Source organism: Triticum urartu, chromosome 6A (assembly GCF_056163025.1).
Source record: "Triticum urartu cultivar PI428250 chromosome 6A, HENAU_Tu73, whole genome shotgun sequence".
Classification (NCBI taxonomy): domain Eukaryota; kingdom Viridiplantae; phylum Streptophyta; class Magnoliopsida; order Poales; family Poaceae; genus Triticum; species Triticum urartu.
In genome coordinates this window covers 319,640,208-319,661,317 of record NC_141878.1, presented here as the reverse complement: position 1 = coordinate 319,661,317, position 21,110 = coordinate 319,640,208, and the positions used below count along the sequence as shown (strand labels likewise).

The 21,110-nt window shown below is 44.3% G+C and overlaps 1 protein-coding gene across 1 annotated transcript; it reads left to right on the top strand.

Annotated features, from left to right (window-relative positions):
* Positions 1-3,673: 3,673 nt before the first annotated feature.
* On the top strand, positions 3,674-5,855 carry LOC147965125 (uncharacterized). The gene is made up of 3 exons (XM_087530301.1): positions 3,674-3,764; positions 3,860-4,395; positions 5,334-5,855. Exons 1-3 carry the CDS (start codon positions 3,674-3,676, stop codon positions 5,676-5,678), a joined length of 972 nt encoding a protein of 323 aa, XP_087386427.1. The 3' UTR covers positions 5,679-5,855.
* The last annotated feature ends 15,255 nt before the right edge of the window (positions 5,856-21,110 follow it).

Below are 21,110 nucleotides of genomic sequence, written 5' to 3'. Positions count from 1 at the left end.
AGCTTTCCAGAAGTCCAAGGGACTATGTTTTATTTGTGGTGAGAAATGGTCCCGTGATCACCAATGCAAGAGTTCAGTCCAATTCCATTTTGTGCAGGTGCTTATTGACCAATTGGACTCCAGTTCTTCTTCTTCTTACTATGAGGATGATAATGCTCCTCCAGATCATGTTATGTCTATTTCAGAAGCAGAAGTTGGCCTCAAAACTTCTGCTCATACCATCCAGCTTACAGTGCAATTGCAGGGCAAACAGCTCTTATTTTTGGTTGACTCTGGCAGCACTAATTCATTCCTGGACAGTGCTTTATAGTCTGAATTGCAAGGTGTTTGTTTCCAGCCCTCCTTCTACTGTCAAAGTAGCTGGAGGTTCTCAGTTAACTTCTTCTGCTCAGCTACTTAATTGTTCTTGGGTTACTAGTGGCTCTGAGTTTCAGACTGACTTTAAGTTTCTTTCTCTGGGAGTTTATGATGGCATTTTGGGAGTGGACTGGCTTAGTATTCACAGCCCTATGCAAGTAGATTGGTCCCAGAAATGGTTGTCATTCATGTACAAGGGAGAATTGGTTCTGCTGCAAGGCTTATTACCCCATGACACTACATTTGCTGTGGTTTCTTTATCTGCTCTCATCCCTGCTGATACAGATCCTATTCCCGTAGAAGTTAAATCAGTATTGGATCAGTTTGAAGTTGTCTTTTCTATTCCTGAAGGATTACCTCCTAGAAGATATTGTGATCACCAAATTCCTCTCATTCCTGGTGCAAGACCAGTGACAGTAAGACCTTATAGAGTGGCTCCTCACCTCAAAACCGAGCTGGAAAAACAAGTGGCTGAACTGTTGGAGCAAGGGTTGATCAGGGTTAGTACAAGAGCCTTTTCTTCTCCAGTTTTGTTAGTCAGAAAGAAGGATGGAACTTGGAGATTGGTGCTTGATTACAGACATATGAATGCTATCACTGTGAAAAGCAAATTTCCCATACCTGCTATGGATGAAATTCTGGATGAATTAGCAGGTGCTTCCTAGTTCTCTAAGTTGGATCTGAAGGCAGGATATCATCAGATTCGATTTGCCCCAGGTGAGGAATTTAAAACAGCTTTTTCCACACATAATGGGCATTATGAATTCCTGGTGCTTTCTATGGGTTTGACTGGTGGTCCCAATACATTTCAAGGGGCTATGAATTATACCTTGTCTCCAGTCTTGAGAATTTGTGCTCTTGTCTTTTTTGATGATATATTAGTTTACAGTAAAACATTTCTTGATCACTTATCTCATTTGAAACAAGTCCTTCAGTTATTAGCAGAAAGTGAATGGAAAGTTAAAATGAGTAAATGTGCTTTTGCTCAGAGGAAAATAGCATTTTTGGGCCATGTTATTAGTGAAGAAGGTGTAGCAACTGATGACAACAAGATTGTAACTGTCCAACAATGGCCAACACCAACCAATGTCAAAGAGGTTAGGGGTTTCTTAGGCCTTACAGGTTATTACAGGAAATTCATCAGACACTATGCAATTATTAGCAAGCCATTGACTACTCTGTTAAAAAAGGGTGTGCCCTTCATTTGGACCACTGTGGCAGAAGAAGCTTTCACGGTTCTTAAGCAGGCTCTTGTCCAAGCTCCTGTTCTGGCTCTGCCAGATTTTAACAAACCTTTTGTTATTGAGACTGATGCTTGTGATGTGGGTGTTGGAGCAGTGTTAATGCAAGATGATCATCCTCTGGCTTTTATCAGTAAGGCATTAGGCCCCAGTACTCAAACACTCTCAGTTTATGAAAAAGAATATTTGGCCATATTGTTAGAAGTGGAGCAATGGAGGCCTTATCTACTGGTGAAAGAATTCATTATCAAGACTGATCAGAAGAGCTTGGTTCATCTCAATAATCAGAGATTACACACTGCATGGCAACAGAAAGCACTAACTAAGCTTATGGGTTTATCTTATACCCTCATTTATAAAAAAGGCAGTGACAATTCTGCAGCTGACTCCTTGTCTAGAAGACCACATGATGTTGCCGAACTTCTCTCCTTGGTACATGTTCAGTCCGATTGGCTTTCTGAGATTATAGCAAGCTATCAGTTTGATTCTTTTTGTGAGGAGCTCCTTCAACAGTTAGCTATCAAGTCTGATGCTAAGCCTCACTACCAGCTTATCAATGGTGCTCTTCATTACAAAGGATGTCTCTGGATAGGTAATTCTCCAGCCCTACATGAGAAAATCTTTGCAGCCTTCCATGACAGCCCAGTAGGTGGACATTCTGGTTTTCCTGTCACCTACAAAAGAATCCATTCCTTGTTCCGATGGTCTGGCATGAAGAAGTTTATTCAGAACAGAGTTGCATCTTGTTTGATTTGTCAGCAAGCTAAACCAGAAAGGGTTTCTTATCCTGGCTTACTAGCTCCTCTACCTGTTCCACCTAGAGCTTGGCATACAGTTAGCATGGATTTTATCTCTGGCTTGCCTCTCTTTGGTAATGTTGATTGTATCTTGGTGGTAATTGATAAGTTCACTAAATATGGTCATTTCTTACCTCTCAAGCACCCCTTTACAGCAAACAGAGTGGCTGATATTTTTCTGGACAATATCTACAAGTTGAATAGTATGCCCAAGTTTGTTGTCTCTGACAGGGATCCTATCTTCACTAGTTCGTTCTGGAAAACCTTCTTCTCCAAAACTGGGTGTCAACTGAAGATGAGCTCTGCTTACCATCCTGCTACGGATGGTCAAACTGAACGTGTCAATCAGCAGATTGAATGTTATCTCCGATGTTTCATTAGTGCGCATCCCAAGCAATGGGCTAAGTGGCTTCCTATGTGTGAGCTTTGGTATAATACCAATTGGCATTCTTCTCTGAATAAATCTCCATTTGAGGTACTATATGGTCATAGCCCTTACTACTTTGGAGTATCTGCATCAGATACTATTGCTGTCACTGATGTTCAACAATGGTTGGATGAGAGAAACGTTGTCATTGAATCAGTCCGGCAATACTTACTGCGTGCTCAGAACCGCATGAAAGTTCAGGCTGACAAGCACCGAACAAAACGTGAGTTTCAAGAGGGAGATTTGGTGTTCCTTAAACTCCAGCCGTATGTGCAATCATTTGTTGTCCACCGAGCTCACCATAAGCTAGCATTTCGCTACTATGGTCCATATCCTATTACGGCCAAGATTGGCTCTGTTGCTTATCGCATGGCCTTACCTGCTGCAAGCAAGATCCATCCAGTATTCCATGTGTCACAGCTCAAGAAATTCGTTGCCCCTCATCAGCAAGTTCTTTCTGAATTACCTGTTCCTAATTCCTTGTTGCTAGTGCCCACGCAGATTCTACAGTGTCGCGTTCGACAGGAAGGCAAACGCATAATTCCTCAGGGCCTTATCCAATGAAATGATGGTGCCTCGGATGCTGCAACCTGGGAAGATCTCGAATCATTGAAGCAAAAGTTTCCCCGGGCACCGGCTTGGGGTCAAGCCGCTTCTCAAGGTCAGGGGGGTGTCAACAGCTCTCCTTCATCTACTACTGACGACATGGCGGGAACTGGGCTGGCAAACCAAGAGGAGGCACTAGGCCCAACCGGAGAAGTATCGTTCAGGCCCACGAGAGACTGTGTCATCCAAAATGGCTTGCAGGTCATGAGTGGGCCCACTAGGCCTTGTAACTGTCGTATAAATAGATGGCTCTGGTAGGAGTGGACAGGAAGGAAGGAAGGAACGGCTTGGCTACTCTGTATTTGGAACTTGCTGTGTGGGTGGTTGGGCGGATCAGCAAGCTACCTCAAATCCTCCATGAAATTCCCCTTCCAAGCTTGGCTAGGGTTCGGGTAGAGGAAGAATAGCTCGTTCCTAACATTCTACCTAAGGCGGCAGCCTCCCTCCCCCTGCTTCAACCCATGGCGGCGGCCACCACTGCGTCGCCTTCCTCGTGTCCCACGTCGCCGGTGCGCTCTCTCCCCGGCGGCCGGCGCGCTTCCTTTTGCCCACGCGTCGTGCTCCTGCGGCCGCCCGCCCACGCACCGCCAACCGAGCTCCGCCCTTACATCTCGCCGCCACGACCGCTCCTCAACATCTTGGGCTGCCGGCGCACCACCACCCTCCACAGGTCACCGGGATCTCGCTGCAGCCCGCCCCTCTGTGGATGAAGACCCCCGTGAGCCACTTCTGCCGCATCTGTGATCCACCTCCGAGAAAAGTCCCAGATCCTCCGACGAGGATCCAGTTCCTCCCTGGCGCGCCGACAGAGACCCGCACACTCCATGCTGACGCCATCTGCCGCTCGCCTCGAGCTTCCCACCGGCTCGCCCTGCCGCTGGCGCTATGCTCCCCATCGCCGCACATGTCGTCGTCCACCGTGCCTACCTCGCCACCACCTGCAGATGGAGAAGACCTCGGCCTGCAGGTAGAGGAGGCCTCGACCTGCAGTTCTACAGTAGACGTGTCCGGGTGACTCTGCCAGGAAGTTGCGCCGGCTTCCTACTGTTCGAAAGATCGCAGCACGGGTCGGCATCAGCAAGTTTGTCGTAGTGCAGTCCTAGTTGAGCCTCCCTTGTCTTCCTCCTTGCTTGCGTTGGTGTCCAGGCCTCGAATCGAACAGTTGCTTGGCCGCAATATCAGCACAGCGTGCTGATGGCATCTATTACCATGTTCTCATGGGAAAAGCAGCTAGCTTGCCTTGAAGCAGCATCCATTACCTCGCGTGCTCCTGGTTTATTGCTACTCTTCTTCTACTAGTGTGTCTTTAGATTCAAAAAAGTTCAGCTTTGCGCCAGATAAAAGTTCAGTTTTATGTCCCTGCTCGCTTCCTCTCCCGTTTGCACATTTCTCCATGGCTTTCTCTTTGTTGAATCATAGATTAACCAGAGCGACACAGGACCTCCTGACATCAGCGAACAGTGTCCGTGGCGATGACCACGGACGGCATGTTGTGTGTGTGCGTGATGTCACTATTGACTTCTGCCGTCGTACAAAATTAGTTGTTGTTGCTCTGAAGATTATATACAACAGAAATTTTGGGAAATCAACTTGTTGTGCTACTGTAGATGGGTAGCATTTGGCCACCCATGTGGGTGTTTATTCTTATTCCTGATAATTGAAAATTGTATGTGCTAGCTCATCAGATTTGTATAGAAAAAAATGAATGATTCTGTATTCAACCATTCTATGATCTTTTTGGTTTTAGCATTTGAAATGTATTGAGTTTTCTATGTGTATTATAGCAGTCCAAAAAGTTGTTTACCAGCGGTTTGCTAGGCCGTCCAATACAGGATTTGGACTTCGGACAGACGAGTGAGGCACGGATTGCAGGACATGATCTCACCTTGCTTTTTGTGCAAGCAGGAGGAGGACACGGTTGATCACATCCTCATACATTGCGTCTATGCCAGTCAGGTGTGGTTTCAATGCTTCATCAAGGTTGAGATCCCTTTGGAGCTGTTGCCACATGGACATGAAAGGGTGGAGGACTGGTGGGTAGCTTCGAGGAAGAGGGTACCCAAGGTACAGTGGAAGGACTTCGATTCTTTGGTCACGTTGGTCTGTTGGAATTTATGGAAGCAGAGGAATAGTATGGTTCTTGGTAGGAGCAACATGTGTAATGAACTAGATACGGTCTGGAACATTCTCAGGGAACGTCAATTATGGGCATTGGCGAGAGAGATTGGAGTGCTGCAATTTTGTGAGTAGTCGCTTTGGAGCTGGTTGAGGAGGATGTAGGCACGCCTTCGGGTGATGCTTGCGGCTTGTAATATCTTGTAAATATTTTTCTCCCTTTCTATAAAGTTAAGGCACGCCTTTCGCGTGCTCTCGAAAAAACAGTTCAATTTAAATAGGAATAAATTTAGTTATATATATGTGTACTGCAGTAGCAGTTTGGTAAAAGAAGGCATTCAACGTAAGGGCGCAATGCAACAGAAGAAAAAACAACATGGGATATTCAAACAGAAGGCATGTGCGGTGGTCAAAGTGGCAAAGGATGAGCATAAACAAATGAGTGGTGGATACAATTCACTACTTTTAGTGTATAAAACAAAATGTACCTTAATTCCGAGAAACGAGTGTCTTTTCTATACGGATCACATTCCAAAAAATGTTCTATTATGGCTGTGTCCTTGCACTCATTTTTTTCTTTTGGAAATGTCAAAACGAGAATGACGGAAAGATTGTTGTTAATTTGTTCCTGTGACGCTATAGATGTTTGTTTACACTAAAAAACAAAAAGTTCAGAAAGAACAACACACTTGCAGTTTGTAAAATAAACAAAAAAAGGTCAAAAAGGAAGAAAGGTTCAAATTAAAATAACATATCAGTTGAATGTTTATAACTTTTTGGAACTTTCCCATTTCTAAAAAATCAAGAAGTTCAAATGAAGTAACAACAACATTTTTTCACGTTTCTAAAGAAATCCCAAGAAGGTCAAACTATAAAATAGAGCAGTTCAAAAATTATTAAAAAAATTGATTTCACCATTTCTAAATGAACCTAGAAGTTGAAATTAAAAGAGCGGAGCGTTCCATGTTTATTGAAAAACTGGGTTTTTTTTAAACGAAAGAAATAAAACCAAGACGTCCAATATAGTACATAGAGCAAAATAATATAAAAAAACTTAGATTTTCCCTGTTACTGAAGAAATAAAATCATCAATTTGATGTTCAACTATTTGTTCTTGTGCTTTTAGAGAAAATGGATTTTCCTCATTTCTACGAAAAACCTAGAGGCTCAAACTTAAATAATGGAGAAGTCCAACGTTTATTAAGATACCAAGAAGGTCAAGTTAAAAAAAGAGCAGTTCAAAAAGTATATACAATAGATTTTTTTTTGTTTTTTTAAAACCTCTAGAAGTTCAAATTTAAATAATTGGGCGGTTTGATGTTCTCCACATAACTAAGACTTGAACCGTTACTAATGGATAACACCAAGAAATCCAAATTGAAAAACCAAGAAGTTCAATTAAAAAAAATAGAATAATACAATGTATATGAAAAACTTAGATTTTCCTCATTACTAAATAATAAACCAAGAAGGTTAATTTAAAAAATAGAGCAGTTCAATATTTATTGCAAAAACTCGAATTTTTCCCGTTACTAACGAATAAACTAAGAAGTTCAGTTTGAAATAACGAAGAAGTTCGACATTTACTAAAAAACAATTCTTACCATTTCTGAAAAATACACAAAGAGGTTCAAAAATAAGATTTTCACCATTTACTCTAGAAGTTCATATTTAAATAGCGGGTCGGTTCAATATTTATTAGAAAACTAGGATTTTGCCGTTACTACAAGGAAATAAACTAAGAAGTCCAAATTACAAACATAGAGATGGTCGATATTTATAAAAATCTTAAGTTGTTTTTGTTACTAAAGAATAAAAATGAAGAAGTTCAAATTAAAATAAAGGAGTAGTTCAATGTATACGAAAAATTGAAATTCTTTTTGTTTTGAGGAAGAATGGAAGCAAGAAGTTCAATTTTAAGAAAAATTGTATGATTCTAAAACTATATATTTTTTTCTCTGAAGAATAATACTATGAATGTTTTAGGATTTATGGGTAAAAAACAGATAGTAGTTCAAAGTGAAACCAATCATCGGTTCAACTACTACATGGAGTGTGTTTCATATAAAAAGAATAAAAAGACTTTAGCTAGAAGTTCACGTGGTCGGCCCATGAAGTTCAAAAATTCTTGTAAAGGAGGTTCACTATGTATTTACTTGTGCAAAAACACATAAAAATTTTGTTTGTGTTTTAAAACAATTTTATCAATCCATTACAAATTTGAAACACAATGCCTGACAAAAAAATGTTCTTTTTATTCAACAAATTTCCAAGGGTATATCATATTCTTATTCCAAAATAAACAGTTAAAAACAAATTGGTGTATGTTGTTTGGAAAAAGAGTTTAATCATATTAAAAAGTTGCGTCCTTTCAACATGTTTCTAATGGTTTATCATTGGTGGAAATCCAAGCAACGTGTGAGGAATTACAAACAAAAAATATGTGACAGAAGTTCAAGGTGAAAACAACGGGAAGTCAACTACTACACGGAATACGTTTCAGATAAGTATATAAGAATATAAAATAAAAGGCTTGAAAGATTTGTTGCAAGAAGTTCACATGCTCCTCCTAGCATACTTCAAAATTCATGTGCGAGACGTCCGTCTTTCATTTACATGTTGAAAAAAGGCAAAAAAACAACGTTGTTTTGCCATTTTAAAAACTACTCTGAGACGTCAACGAATTTGTAACACATGTCTACATGAAAAACTTGATGCTATTCATAAGCTTTCTACCGGTATATTATGTGACACATTTTGACGAACGGTTTAAAATTTTCATGTATACCATTTAAAACACGTTTTTTTGTATTCAAAAAATTCTCATATGTTGAAAGAAGTTCATAATGAAAATAACGAGAAATTCAAGTACTGCAAGGAATGCATTTCAGGTGAGAATAGAAGCATAGAAAAATAAAAGGTTAAAGGGTTTGTTGAAAGAAGTTCAAGTGCTCAGTCCGGGGAAGTTCAAAAATTCTTGCGAGAGTGGTTCACCTTGTATTTCTATGTTTAGAAAACACAAAAAATATTGCTTTTTTGCGTTTTAAAATAATTCTCTCAATCCACAAAGAAGTTTAGTTTTTATTTCGGAGCAATTTGATTTCAAAAAGAAAATAAAAAATTCAAAATATAAAAATGGAAAAGGGTCATGTACTACATGGTCTGTATTTAATATGTGAAAAATGAATTAAAAGGCAAGGTCCAATTTTGTTGTTGTTATAAATTCAAGTCCTCGGTCGGAGAATGTTAAAAACATATTGTGAGAGAGGTTTGTACAAAAGGAATATCATTTGCGTAACACTGATGAAATGGATGAGAAAATTACAAACGAAAATACGTCACAGAAGTTCAGCGTGAAAACAGGAGGAAGTTCGACTACTATAGTGAATGAATTTGAGATGATTTTTTTTAAACCGTCGCGAGTATGAAAAAATGATCAACACGGGAAAGTTGCATGTTTACATCAGCTTTCTACCGGTATATTACTCGCTCAATTCCGGTGAGTGGATGGAGAGCTACGGGCAAAAAAAGCACGTGAAAAACAGAGTGAAGTTCAAGTAGACATGCCGAGAAGTTCACGTTCTTCACACGGTGCATTTTTGAAGAATCTGTTTCGCGATAAAGGCAAAACAAATGATCTCGCCATTTTCGAGATTACTTGAAAACGGCTAGGAATCAAAGAAAACCATCAACATGACAAGTTTCGCATTTTCCTTAGCTTTTCAATGGTATATTACTTGCCCCATTCCGATAAAGTTTGTAGAAATCACGGCGAAAATACGTTTTAGCCATTTTCAAAATTGACTTAAAACAGTAAGGAATTGGGAGAAACAATATATACCAAAAAGTTTCGCATTTCCTCAAGCTTTCCAACGCCATATCAATTGCTGCATTCGGACGTACAGTTAAAAAAACAGATCGAAAATACAAACTCGGTGGAACTTGTACTGTTTTCTAAATTACTCTTAAACCGTTCAAAATTAGAAAACACTTTCTACATGAAAAAGTAGCGCATTTTCATAAGCTTTCCAACGCCATATAATTTGCCTCAATTGGATTAGCCGTTTAGAAATGACATCAAAAATATGAACTCGGCTGTTCGGTTTGTGAAATTATACGATTTTCCAAATTACTCTTTAACCGTAGGGAATTAGAGAAACCTTTCAACATGTGGAAGGAGCGGTTTTGCAGCAGCTTTCCAACGCCATATTATTTGCCTCATTGCAATAACGGTTTAGAAATGCGATCGAAAATACGATTCACGTTTTTTGTATGAAGAAAAAACAGTTTTGAAAACTGCTCTTAAACCGCTTACATTTTGCAAAATTTTAACTTGGGTCATGATACTGGTGTCCATAGCTTTGCGACGGTATATCGCAAGCCCCCTTTGGGCAATGTTGGCGGAAGTTCAACCTAGCACTGGGAGAAGTTCATGTCGAACAACTCAGGCAATAAAATTGGAAAAAAATGCAATTTCATCATGACCCGAGAGCAAAATCCGTCAACGAGCGAGATTCCTATTTAAAACCGGTATTTAGTTAAAAACGTTTCTAGATTACACTAACATCATATAGAACATGACTAACTAGAATAATTCGCGGGGGAAGCCACGGTTGCGAAGATAGCCCGAAGGTCGGGTTCGTAAAGAGGGAAGTTCAGGCGCGTTACTCAAGCAGTTCAGGTTGTGATCAGAATATTATTCTGATCCCGTGATCAGAATAGTGTTTATGTATATGATATATACTAGTGTATGATACTACTTCTGTAATGTATAGTATCATAAGTTAGTATCTTAGGTTGCCTTATTAATTATCATACATCACACAAAGTAGTACAACATTTAATATGATGCGGTATCATGATATGAGACTAAGCACAATGGGTAGTAACGTAGACTAGTAACATGCATATGTTACTAGTCTATCTTACTACCTCTATAGTGGGAAGTAACATATGTGTAGTAACATGCAACACTTCATTTATTAGGCTATAGACTCATCTTGCCTTGATATGTGTGATGTTACTCATACTACTAGTAACTAGCTATGTTACCACTTTCCTCTCTTTCTTCATTTATTGCTTGCCACATCATCTATTTTATCTAGATATGTGTGATGTTACTACCTTGCTACTCCCACTGTGGGTAGTCTGATACCACATCCTCTCTTTCCTCATTTAATTGTGTGCCACATCATCCAGAAAGTCTAGTTGGCATGCATGATACCGCTTACGATACTACCATTACAACCAGCCTAAACCGGAAAGGAGGGAGTATGATACTAGCTAGTCTATGATATACTAGCTACCTCACTAAGAGCATGGTTAATAATAGAGCCAATGGTCGGCTATAAGACGTTGCCATGTCATATACATCCAACCTCTTAATGGGCATGTACAATAATAAGTTTTAAATACGTACTAGTTTATTAATAGTTGGCCCACCTTACATCCTCACAAAGTGTCTTGGGTCTCGTGTTGCAGCTGGCTGTACTAACCAAGAGCCCGCTTCTCTTCTCTCTCCTCTTCTCTTTCCTCCAACTAATAAGCACATATATATTATTCTATTCCTTATAGCCTGCTTATGTCACCGCACTATTGTACTTGCTCTAAGACTAGCCACAATGGAGAGTAACATTACACTAGTAACATACACATATCCCTAGACTATGTTACTACCTTTCATAGTGGGTAGTAACATAAGTATGGTAACATGCAAAGCCTCATTTATTAGGTTATAGACTCATATTACATTGGGACATGTGATGTTACAGTAACTAGCTAAGTTACTCCATTCACAAAAAAACTAGCTAAGTTACTCAAACTACCTCTCTCCTCATTAACTCATTGCCACATAAGCAAATTTATTGAGTTGGACTCGATGTTACTAATGAAGTTACTCCAATGTGGCTAGTCCAATGCATAGTATCATAGAGTAGCTAGTATCATATGTAGTACTTTATTCATATTGTCATGCATGACACATAGTAGCTAGCATATCATTTATTATGATAAAGTTTCAAGATATGATACTTAACCCTCTCTTTCTTCATTTAATTCCATGAGAGCTCATCAAAATTGCCTAGTTGGCATGCATGATACTGGCTATGATACCCCTTACTATCAGCCTAGCAAAGAAGGTGTACAAATCATTTGTGCATCGCTTTGTGAGTTTTCATCCGTTTGTTCGAGAAGTGGGGAGAAGTTTCAAACATTTTGGCTGCGAGGTGTGGCCACTAGCGTATGCCTAGTTGTTATTTTAATAACAGGAAATTCAGATGGAGTTCGGACATCATCAAAATCGATGTGTGCTCGTGGTGTGCTCTCACGATCCTGTGGAAAAAAATGGTAAAGTTTGGCACAAGTTTTGATGACCGCTCCTTCCAAGCCGGAGCATCTCACATGAAGGATCATGGTTTCCAAAAGGAGATGTGTCAATTCAAACTCCTGTGGTCGATGACTTCATCGTTTGTCCTCATAAAAATTTCCACGGTACGCAATCACCATTATACCACGGGTTTTATTTTCTGGTGCATTTCACGTATCGTTAGCTATATTTAAGACATTTTTGAGATTAACGTGCATTTTGTGCATAAAAATAAAATTACAAACGGAATGGCATGTGTTGTCGAAAGGGATGGGGATCGCCGTTCGATCTAGGAGCATCCAACGGTGTAGACGTACGATCCGTGGGGTTTGGGTTCTGGCTAATCAGAACGCACAACTCAGATCGCGCGCGCAGAAAAGGGGGGGCATCGGCCACGGTTTGGTAGACACACGGCTTTCGTGTGTGAACCGTGTGCTATTTGAAAACATTTTTTTGGGAGGGGATATTTGAAAACATTTACATGTGCTGTCGAAAGGGATGAGGATCGCCATTCGTTCTGGGAGCATCCAACGGTGCAGACGTACGATCCGTGGGGTTTGGGTTCTAGCCAATCAGAAAGCACGACTTAGATTGTGGACGGGGTTTGGTCGGCACATGGCTTTCATCAATGAACCGTGTGCTATTCTCAAACCAGATTGCATATTTTTGTTAACACATACTGTAGTGAGATCAATTGAGTGTGCTACCTCTATGATATAATAATAATAATAACAAAAAATAATTCAAATTCATTTCCTGAGCTGACATCATATCAAGGTCAACACATTAACGGTTCTTACATCAACAGAAAACCGGGCATAACTCACAAATTCAGTACACGTGACAGTTCTAAATTGAACAAATTAAGTTACAGGGTGGGCATAAAGACTAGTCTTATGGCTTAATTCCCATGTACATGGGGGAATTGGGATCATTACGTTGAACCCGAATGGACTTGGTTTTTTTGATGAATTAACGCTGCTCTGTTACACGGGCGCGTGATCCCTTGGCTAGCAACTCATCAAATTCACCGTACTCGTCCTCATCAGCAACATCATCGACACCCAGTACTCTTCTCTTCCCATTCATCGCTAAATGGTAGTTCTTATGCAAGGGGTCATCCACAAAGAAAATTTGGGTAGCATCGCTGGCAAGAATGAATGGGTCCGCGTGATATGCCATCGTTGTACTGTTAACATAGGTCTTCTTGTACTCATCAATCCTTACCTGACCAAGAGGGATCCATGCGCACCTGAATAATGCCACCTTACCTTTCACATAGTCAAGCTCCCAAATCTCTTTGATGGTTCCATAGTATACCCTTTTATCAGCTTCATTTACAGTCATGCATCCTATTCGAACATAGCTGTTCTTATATGAGGTCTTCTGATCACGTTCCTCAGTGTAGAACGTGTATCCATTTATGTCATATGCTTGGTACATCAACACCATAGGTGATGGCTTTTGCACCAACCACGTAGCAATGTCATCGATGGATCCTTGTGCCAAATGATTCTTCAGCCATTCGGCGTAGTTCTTAGTGTGCTCCTTCATCTCCACATCTGATGAAGGCACCATTGGTAAGAAGCTTTGGCGTATCTCCGCCAAGTGTTCTTTGGCATAAGTGCTGAGAACTAGGCTGTTAAGCAGTACTGTCAAATGGGCTTTCTCTGCCAATTCTCCGGGTGCAGCCATTTGCGTTCCAACAAGGACCGACTTACCTTTCAGCCTTCCCTAGTGGCGAGAGAGGGGCAAACCTATAGGTCTTTGTTTCATGTATTCGGTGCAAAACTCAACCAGCTCCTCCGCGGTATAACCTTGTAGGATGCTTGTCTCTGGATGGTTTCGGTTCCGACAAAAGCGCTTCAGTATTCCCATGAACCGCTCGAAGGGATACATGTTGTGAAGAAACACTGGACCACAATACTTTATCTCATCGACAAGGTGCACATTGAGATGGACCATGACATCAAAGACTGATGGTGGGAAAAACATCTCTAGGTTGGACAATATTCTTGCAATATCTACTTGCATATGATCCAACTCTTCAGGATCTACAACTTTCTGCCATAGTTGGTTGAAGAAATCACAGAGGTCAATGAGTGTGTTCCTTATATCTTTGTCCATCAGATTCCTGATGGCCACCGGAAGGATTTGTGTCAACATTACGTGGCAATCATGTGACTTCATGTGTCCCAAATTCATTTTACCCGAGCTCACATCCATGAGACTTCTGATGTTTGCGCAGTAGGAAGAGGGTGTCTTAACTGACAACAAATAGGTGAAGAACTGTGTTGCTTCTTTTGTACTGAAATTGTAACTCTGGCGAGCTTTGATGAATTTGTCATCATCTTCTGCTTCACTCTTGCATTTTGATTGATCAGCAAGCATATCGAGCCGTGAACCGTCACCATCCTTTATTTTACCTTTAATCTTGAGCAGAGTACCAAGGATGCTTTCACATACATTCTTCCCTACGCGCATGACATCGATGTAGTGACATACACGTAGAATCTCCCAGTAAGGTAATTTCAAGAACATCGATTTCTTCTTAAACACTTGACCCTTGAGTGTTTGTTTCACCGTCAAAGGGTGGTTCTTGCCAAGCACAACATTAATTTTGTTAGCCATGTTGTGGACCCCCCCCGTCATAGGTTCTTGGGCCCGCACCTGCCTCTGCCATACCATCAAATTCAGCTTTCATCTTTCGGTATGGATGAGGTTTCCGTAAGAACCTACGATGGCGCAAATACACTGTTTTGTGCGAGTTGGGATGTCTTCTGCTAGCTATCCTATCCATGAATGTGACACACCCTACATCTCCCTTTGTTTTCTGCCCCGATGTGTTGCCTAATGCCAGCATATCTTTAATGGTGTGCGCCAGCATCGCATGTAGATCGAAAATCTCCATTCTGTAAGCATCTTAACATTTTACAGCAGGCGCATCTATCCACACTGTCAGCAGTTCTTCTACCAGTAGATGAAAGTAAATGTCGATGTCATTTCCAGGTTGCTTCGGGCCTTGGATAATCATTGACATCATAATGTATTTTTTCTTCATACACAACCAAGGAGCTAGGTTATATATGCATAGAAGCACCGGCCATGTGCTGTGATTGGTGCTCATATCGCCAGAAGGATTCATCTCGTCAGTACACTCCCCGAGCCTTATACTTCTAGGATCCTTGGCAATTTTTTCAAACTTGTTGTCGATTAATTCCCACCGAGCCCCATCTTTCGGGTGCCTCATAAACCTATCCACATTTCGCTCATCATGATGCCACCGCAACCTCTTTGCCTCTCTAGGGTTTGCAAACAAATGCATCAACCTTGGAATTAAAGGCAAGTACCAAACAACATTGAATGGGATTCTTGTCTTGATCTTGTCGTCCAATATGTACTTGTCCTTTGCTCTCCTGCGCTTTTATCGTGGATGCTTGCATGTGGGACATGCACGCAAATCTTTGTAGTCACCACCGTACAATATACAATCATTCACACAAGCTTCCGTAAAGAATATGTACTTGTCCTTTGCTCTCCTATGCTTTTATCGTGGATGCTTGCATGTGGGACATGCACGCAAATCTTTGTAGTCACCATGGTACAATATACAATCATTCACACAATCTTTGTAGGCCAAGGAGTTGGTCCAAAAATGCAAAGGGTGCCAGAAGTTCAGCTCTAAGCCGCACTAGCCAGCTTCTGCACTCAAGACCATCCCCATTGCCTGGCCTTTCATAGTTTGGGGTCTAGACATGGTGGGACCATTCAAGACAGCACGAGGTGGCTTAACTCACTTACTTGTCGCAGTGGACAAGTTCACCAAGTGGATAGAAGCGAAGCCAATCAAGAAGCTGAACGGTCCAACTGCCGTGACTTTCATCGCCGATATCACAATTCGGTACGGCATACCACATAGCATCATCACCGACAACGGCACAAATTTTGCCAAAGGCGCCTTGGCCCGTTTCTGCACAACACAGGGCATCCGACTGGACCTAGCGTCCGTCGCCCATCCACAGTCAAATGGCCAAGTGGAGCGAGCAAATGGCCTCATCCTGTCCGGCATCAAGCCTTGGCTGATCGAGCCTCTGGAGCGCTCGGCTGGCTGCTGGCTCGATGAGTTACCAGCCGCCCTCTGGAGTCTGCGCACGACTCCAAACAAGTCAACCGGCTTCACGCCTTTCTTCCTCGTCTATGGTGCCGAAGTCGTCATCCCAATGGACATAGAGTTCGACTCCCCACGAGTCACCATGTACACCGAGGAGGAAGCGGAAGAAGCACGGCAAGACGACGTTGATCTGCTGGAAGAGGGCCGGCTGTTGGCACTCAGCCGGTCTAGAATCTACCAGCAGAGCCTGCGCCGATACCACAGCAGGAAGGTCAAGCCAAGATCCTTCCAAGAAGGCGACCTTGTGCTTCGGCTGATCCAGCGAACAGCTGGCCAGCACAAGCTGTCAGCGCCTTGGGAAGGCCCTTTTATCATCAGCAAAGTACTGGGCAACGACTCCTACTGCCTGATTGACGCTCAGAAACCCCGAGCACGCAAGAGGGACGACTCTGGCAAGGAGACGGAGCAGCCATGGAATGCAAATCTCCTCTGAAGATTTTACAGTTGATGCAGTATGTACCACGCTACCTTTTGTATTAAAGTACCAAGACTTCGGGCCCCCGAGACGAGCTCGGGGACTGCCCTCTTTTGTCTGTATGATAAAAATTATGCCTACAAGTATGTTACTCTTTGTCATGCCGCTTGGCACCGGGCTGGACAAGTCGGCCCGGGGACTTGCCGCCTTGCACTATGAAATGCTTCTGCAGCCGGACAAGTAGTGTGCAACACCTAAAACGTCTTCTGCCAGAAGCCGCAGCTCGCAGAGCGACTGTACGGTGGGCAGAGGTAAGGTAGAATGGGCGTTCGTATGAAAAATGGTTAAGGACTCAAAGAATAAAACATAGCTCAAGACAGCTTCCAGCCTTTTTCAAAAACCGACTCTTGAATAGTTGGATTGCCGTCTTCTATTCAACTTGCTCAAAAACTCTTAAAAACGGCTAAGTACTTGCCTTCCCAAAGTAGCCAAGCATTTGATCCAGCGACAGTCCGCAGAGCGGCTGTCCGATTGGCAAGGCAGGCAACTAAGAGAAAGTGGCAAAGGAAAAAAGCCAAAAGAGCAATGAGCAAGAAAATATAGAACTCGGATAAATATATTTACATAACATAGGCCCTTGGCCGAATCTTCGAGCAGAAGTTCAAAATACACCCCGCGAGTGGAATTGTGCGAATTAACAAGTTCTTCAAAGACTACTGAAGCAGATAAAATAAAGATAAAGCGGCAGCTTAGGAAGCAGCAGACGGATTCGGAGGGTCGGAGGAGGCGCCAGCGTCAGGCGTCGGGGCGGCCGGCTAGGTAGTCTCGGCTTGATCGCCACCGGCAGCAGTCGACTCAGTCGCATGCGGCTCGTGGCTGGATGCACGGTTGAGCTGAGGCTGGCCGTCTGCTCCGTCTTCTGGTGCCTCCGCCTCGCCTCCGTCCTCCGCCTCGCCCTCTTCCTCGACGCTGGAGCCAATCACCTCCGCCGAGTCCTCGCCGTAGTCTGGGTTCATCCCAAACCACTCCAGCGGTACCTCCTCGCCGTCTTCAGACCGCTCGGGGACGAAGATGCTGGTGTCGGTGTACTCGGCGATCGCCGCAACACGCTTGACGAGGGCGTCTTCCGCAGCTGCTAGCTCCGGCTGGGCCTCCGACCGAAGCGTGGCCAGCCAGTCTATATCTAGCCCCGGATACCATGCCTTGACGAACTCCAAGGCCCAGCGCGCTCCAGCTCAGGCTGAAGAGCCCTTCCAGGCCTAAAGACGACCAGCCGCGACCTCAGCTAGTCGGCTGTCAGGCTGGGGGTGCGCGGAGCCTGCATGTCCGGCCACAGGGCGGCAATCGCCTGGGCACCAACACGCTGAAGCCGGCGCAACATCCGGTGAGCTGGCCAAAGGCGAGACTCGATGCTCAGGATGTGCTCGTCAAGAGTTCGGGGGGCGTCGACGGCAATCTCTGCGCCCTCCGCCCTCCTACCTTCACGGTCAAACTCGATGGCTTGGATGGCGGCCTGCGAGTTCCCAGGAAAGAAGTCTGCAAAGACAGGAAGAAACGAAGAAGCAAGTCAAAAACCAAGAGTCGGCACGACTTAAATCGGCAGCTCGAAGAAAGAAAGTAAAGAAACTCACCATCAACGATGTCTTCAATCTCATGGAAGTCGGAGGCCAGCATCGCCTCCTTGTCAGACCAGGAGGAGCGCTCGCTCGCGAACTCGGCCAGGAGGGCGGTTTCTGTCTCCTCCGCCTCCCTCCGCGTCTTCACATGCAGCTCCTTCTGCTCTGCCAATTGAGTGGCCAGCAGATCGCGCTCCGTGGCGAGCTTGCTGCACTCCTCCTCTTTGGCGCGCAAAGCGGAGTTGGCGTCGCTCAGCTGCTGTTGAAGAGCAACGTTGGCTTCTGAAAAGAAGGAAGAAAGAAGGCGTTAAGTCGTCAGGTAAAGAAGGTCGTCGGGGAGATCCGGCCCGACTGCTCAGCAGTCGGCCTGAATCTCGGGGACTACAGCCCGCGGGTGCGCCAGTGCGCCCCCGCAAAGAAGGAAAAGGACTTACTCCGGCTCTCTGACAAATCGGCGGTCCGCTTGCCCAGCTCTTCAACGTTACAGTTGAAGGCAGTGACGCGGAGGTTGTGGTAATCCTGCGTCAAACATTTCAGACAAAAAGTTAATACCCAGAGTTCATCAATTGGAGTTCCGGGCTGCCTGCTCAGCAGCCAGCCCAAAACTCGGGGACTACACCCAGTGGGTGTGCTAGCGCGCCCCCACAGAGAGGAACAAGAAAACAAAGACCAAAGGAAAAAAAACATACCCGGACGGCTGCCCGCGACGCCAGGAACGCCTTGGTGCAACTCTGGAGAGCGTCGCCCTCAGCGCGAAGCTTCGCCTGGACATCCAGGAGCACCTGGTTTAGCGGCCCTGTGCCGCCTCCTCGCACCCACCCAACGGGCGCGGCACTTGTCGCTTCGGTGTCTGGGATCGCCGAGCTGGCAGTGCCGGCTTCCAGGGGGCGGGGTGCCGAAGTCGCCTTCTCCAGACGGCGGCGCGTTGGCGAGCTGACTTGGAGGAGCAGCCTCGCAACGGCCTCGTCTTCGGTCGGCGGCACCGGAGGATCCGCTGGCTGCTCGCCTTGCGCACTCGTAGACGGTGGCGGAGGCGGTGGCGGAACAATCACGTCCGGCGTAGAGGGGTCGCTGCCTTCCCTCTCCATGACGGGGTTCTCTCCGCTGGCTTCCCCAGTCTGCCCCGTGAACTCCGGAGGCGGTGGCACAGAGTTCAACGGGGTGACGAACACCGCCGATTGGCGGCGTGCGGCTTCCTCAGCCTGCCACTTCGTCGCGGCGGCGGCTTCGGCCTCCGCCAGTTTTTTCTTGGCGGAGGCCTCCGCCCTATCGGCCTCCGCCTTCTCCAGGCGAACGGTCTCTTCTTCGTTGCGCTTCTCCTGCGCATTCCGCGCTGTCACCTCCCGAAGATCAGCAGCAGGGTCAATCCGCCGAGTGGTGGCGGACGTCTCCGCTGACCCCATGAAGGAGGCGGCGGTGACCCTCTCAAGAGTGAGGGGAGCCCTGAAGCAAGGGGAGCAAGCAACGACTCAGACAAAGTCACAAAGAAAGAATAAAGCTTTGAGACAGAATACTCACGTGAAGACCATTGGCGGCTTCTTTACTTCCTTACGGAAGCGGATGGCCTTTGCTCTCCTACGCTTTTATCGTGGATGCTTGCATGTGGGACATGCACGCAAATCTTTGTAGTCACCACGGTACAATATACAATCATTCACACAAGCGTGTATCTTCTATACTTCAAGTTCCAATGGGCAAACAATTTTCTTTGCTTCATTCGTGCTTCTGGGGAGCACATAATATTCCGAAAGAATTTCTTTGAAAGACCTAACATCTCTGTGAAGCCCTTGTTTGATAGACAGTTTGTTGCTTTAAATCTGAGAAGCGCTAGGGTGGCACTCAACTTGGAATATTTCTTTTTGCAACCTAGATACAATTCTTTCTTGGAGTCCGCATCAATGGTTGGCAGATCCTTGTACCCAATCATATCCTTTTTTGGGACCTTGAAATCTGCAATCATAGCAGCAAAATCTGGCATATCAAGAACGTCGTTATCTGCGTCAATGTCTTGGTTTTCCAGTGGGTGTTTCGGCTTTCCGGTGTTCCATTGGTAGCTTGACGCCTCTGCCCCGATGTTAGATTCAACATCCATGTGACAGTGATCGGGGTTTGGCATCTCGCTGCCCTGGGTATCTTCATCCATGACCTCCTCTTCACCGTGTCTTGTCCAACGTGTATATCCATCCATGAATCCCCTAGAGACTAAGTGCATCTGGACATCTGCAACTTCGTGTGACTCTGTATTGGCACAACCAGTACATGGACACAGGATGTAATACACATCACCAATTCTCCTCTTTGTACTTTCAGCTAAATTCATGAACTTTGTCACGCCACTGATAAAATCTGCGGTTTTCCGATTCTTCATCCATCGAGATCATTCCATCTGCAGCACACGAATGGTAATTAAAAACAAAACAACAACATTAATACACGGATTAACTGCTGCCCAAAGATGCGTGCATAAATCACAAGGTTTTATTTTCATAATTACTAAGGGCACTGCATGTTGTTATCCAAACGTGCAATGACAAAAATTAATGGCTAGTCAATTTACACGTAGAGTATTAGTACAACACTACCCTTAGGAATTGAATACCTTAATTAAGCCACTCGCGAAAAGAATACCTTAATTAATTAGCCGCGCGGCGACCTTCACGCAGCAGACAGAGAAGCGTGATCCGGCAGCACGCCGAGACAGCAGGGTCGAGGAGCAAAGCTTAGTGCGGCTGCCGCCTGAAGTTTGACCTCCACTATCCCTCCATCGACCGCGATGGATGTGCTTGAATCATGCCGCCGCCGACCTCGATGGTTGAGCTCCTCCTATCTCCTGCCGCAGACCGAGGATTGACCTCGTATGACGCCGCCCACCGACCCAGGATTGACCTCTTCTCCAGTAGCTACTGCCTAGGCTGCTGCCACCATCTCTATATGCAGAGCGGCTGTTTTTTTACGGATATCCATAGAGCGGCTGTTTACATGGTATCTGTAACTCAATTAT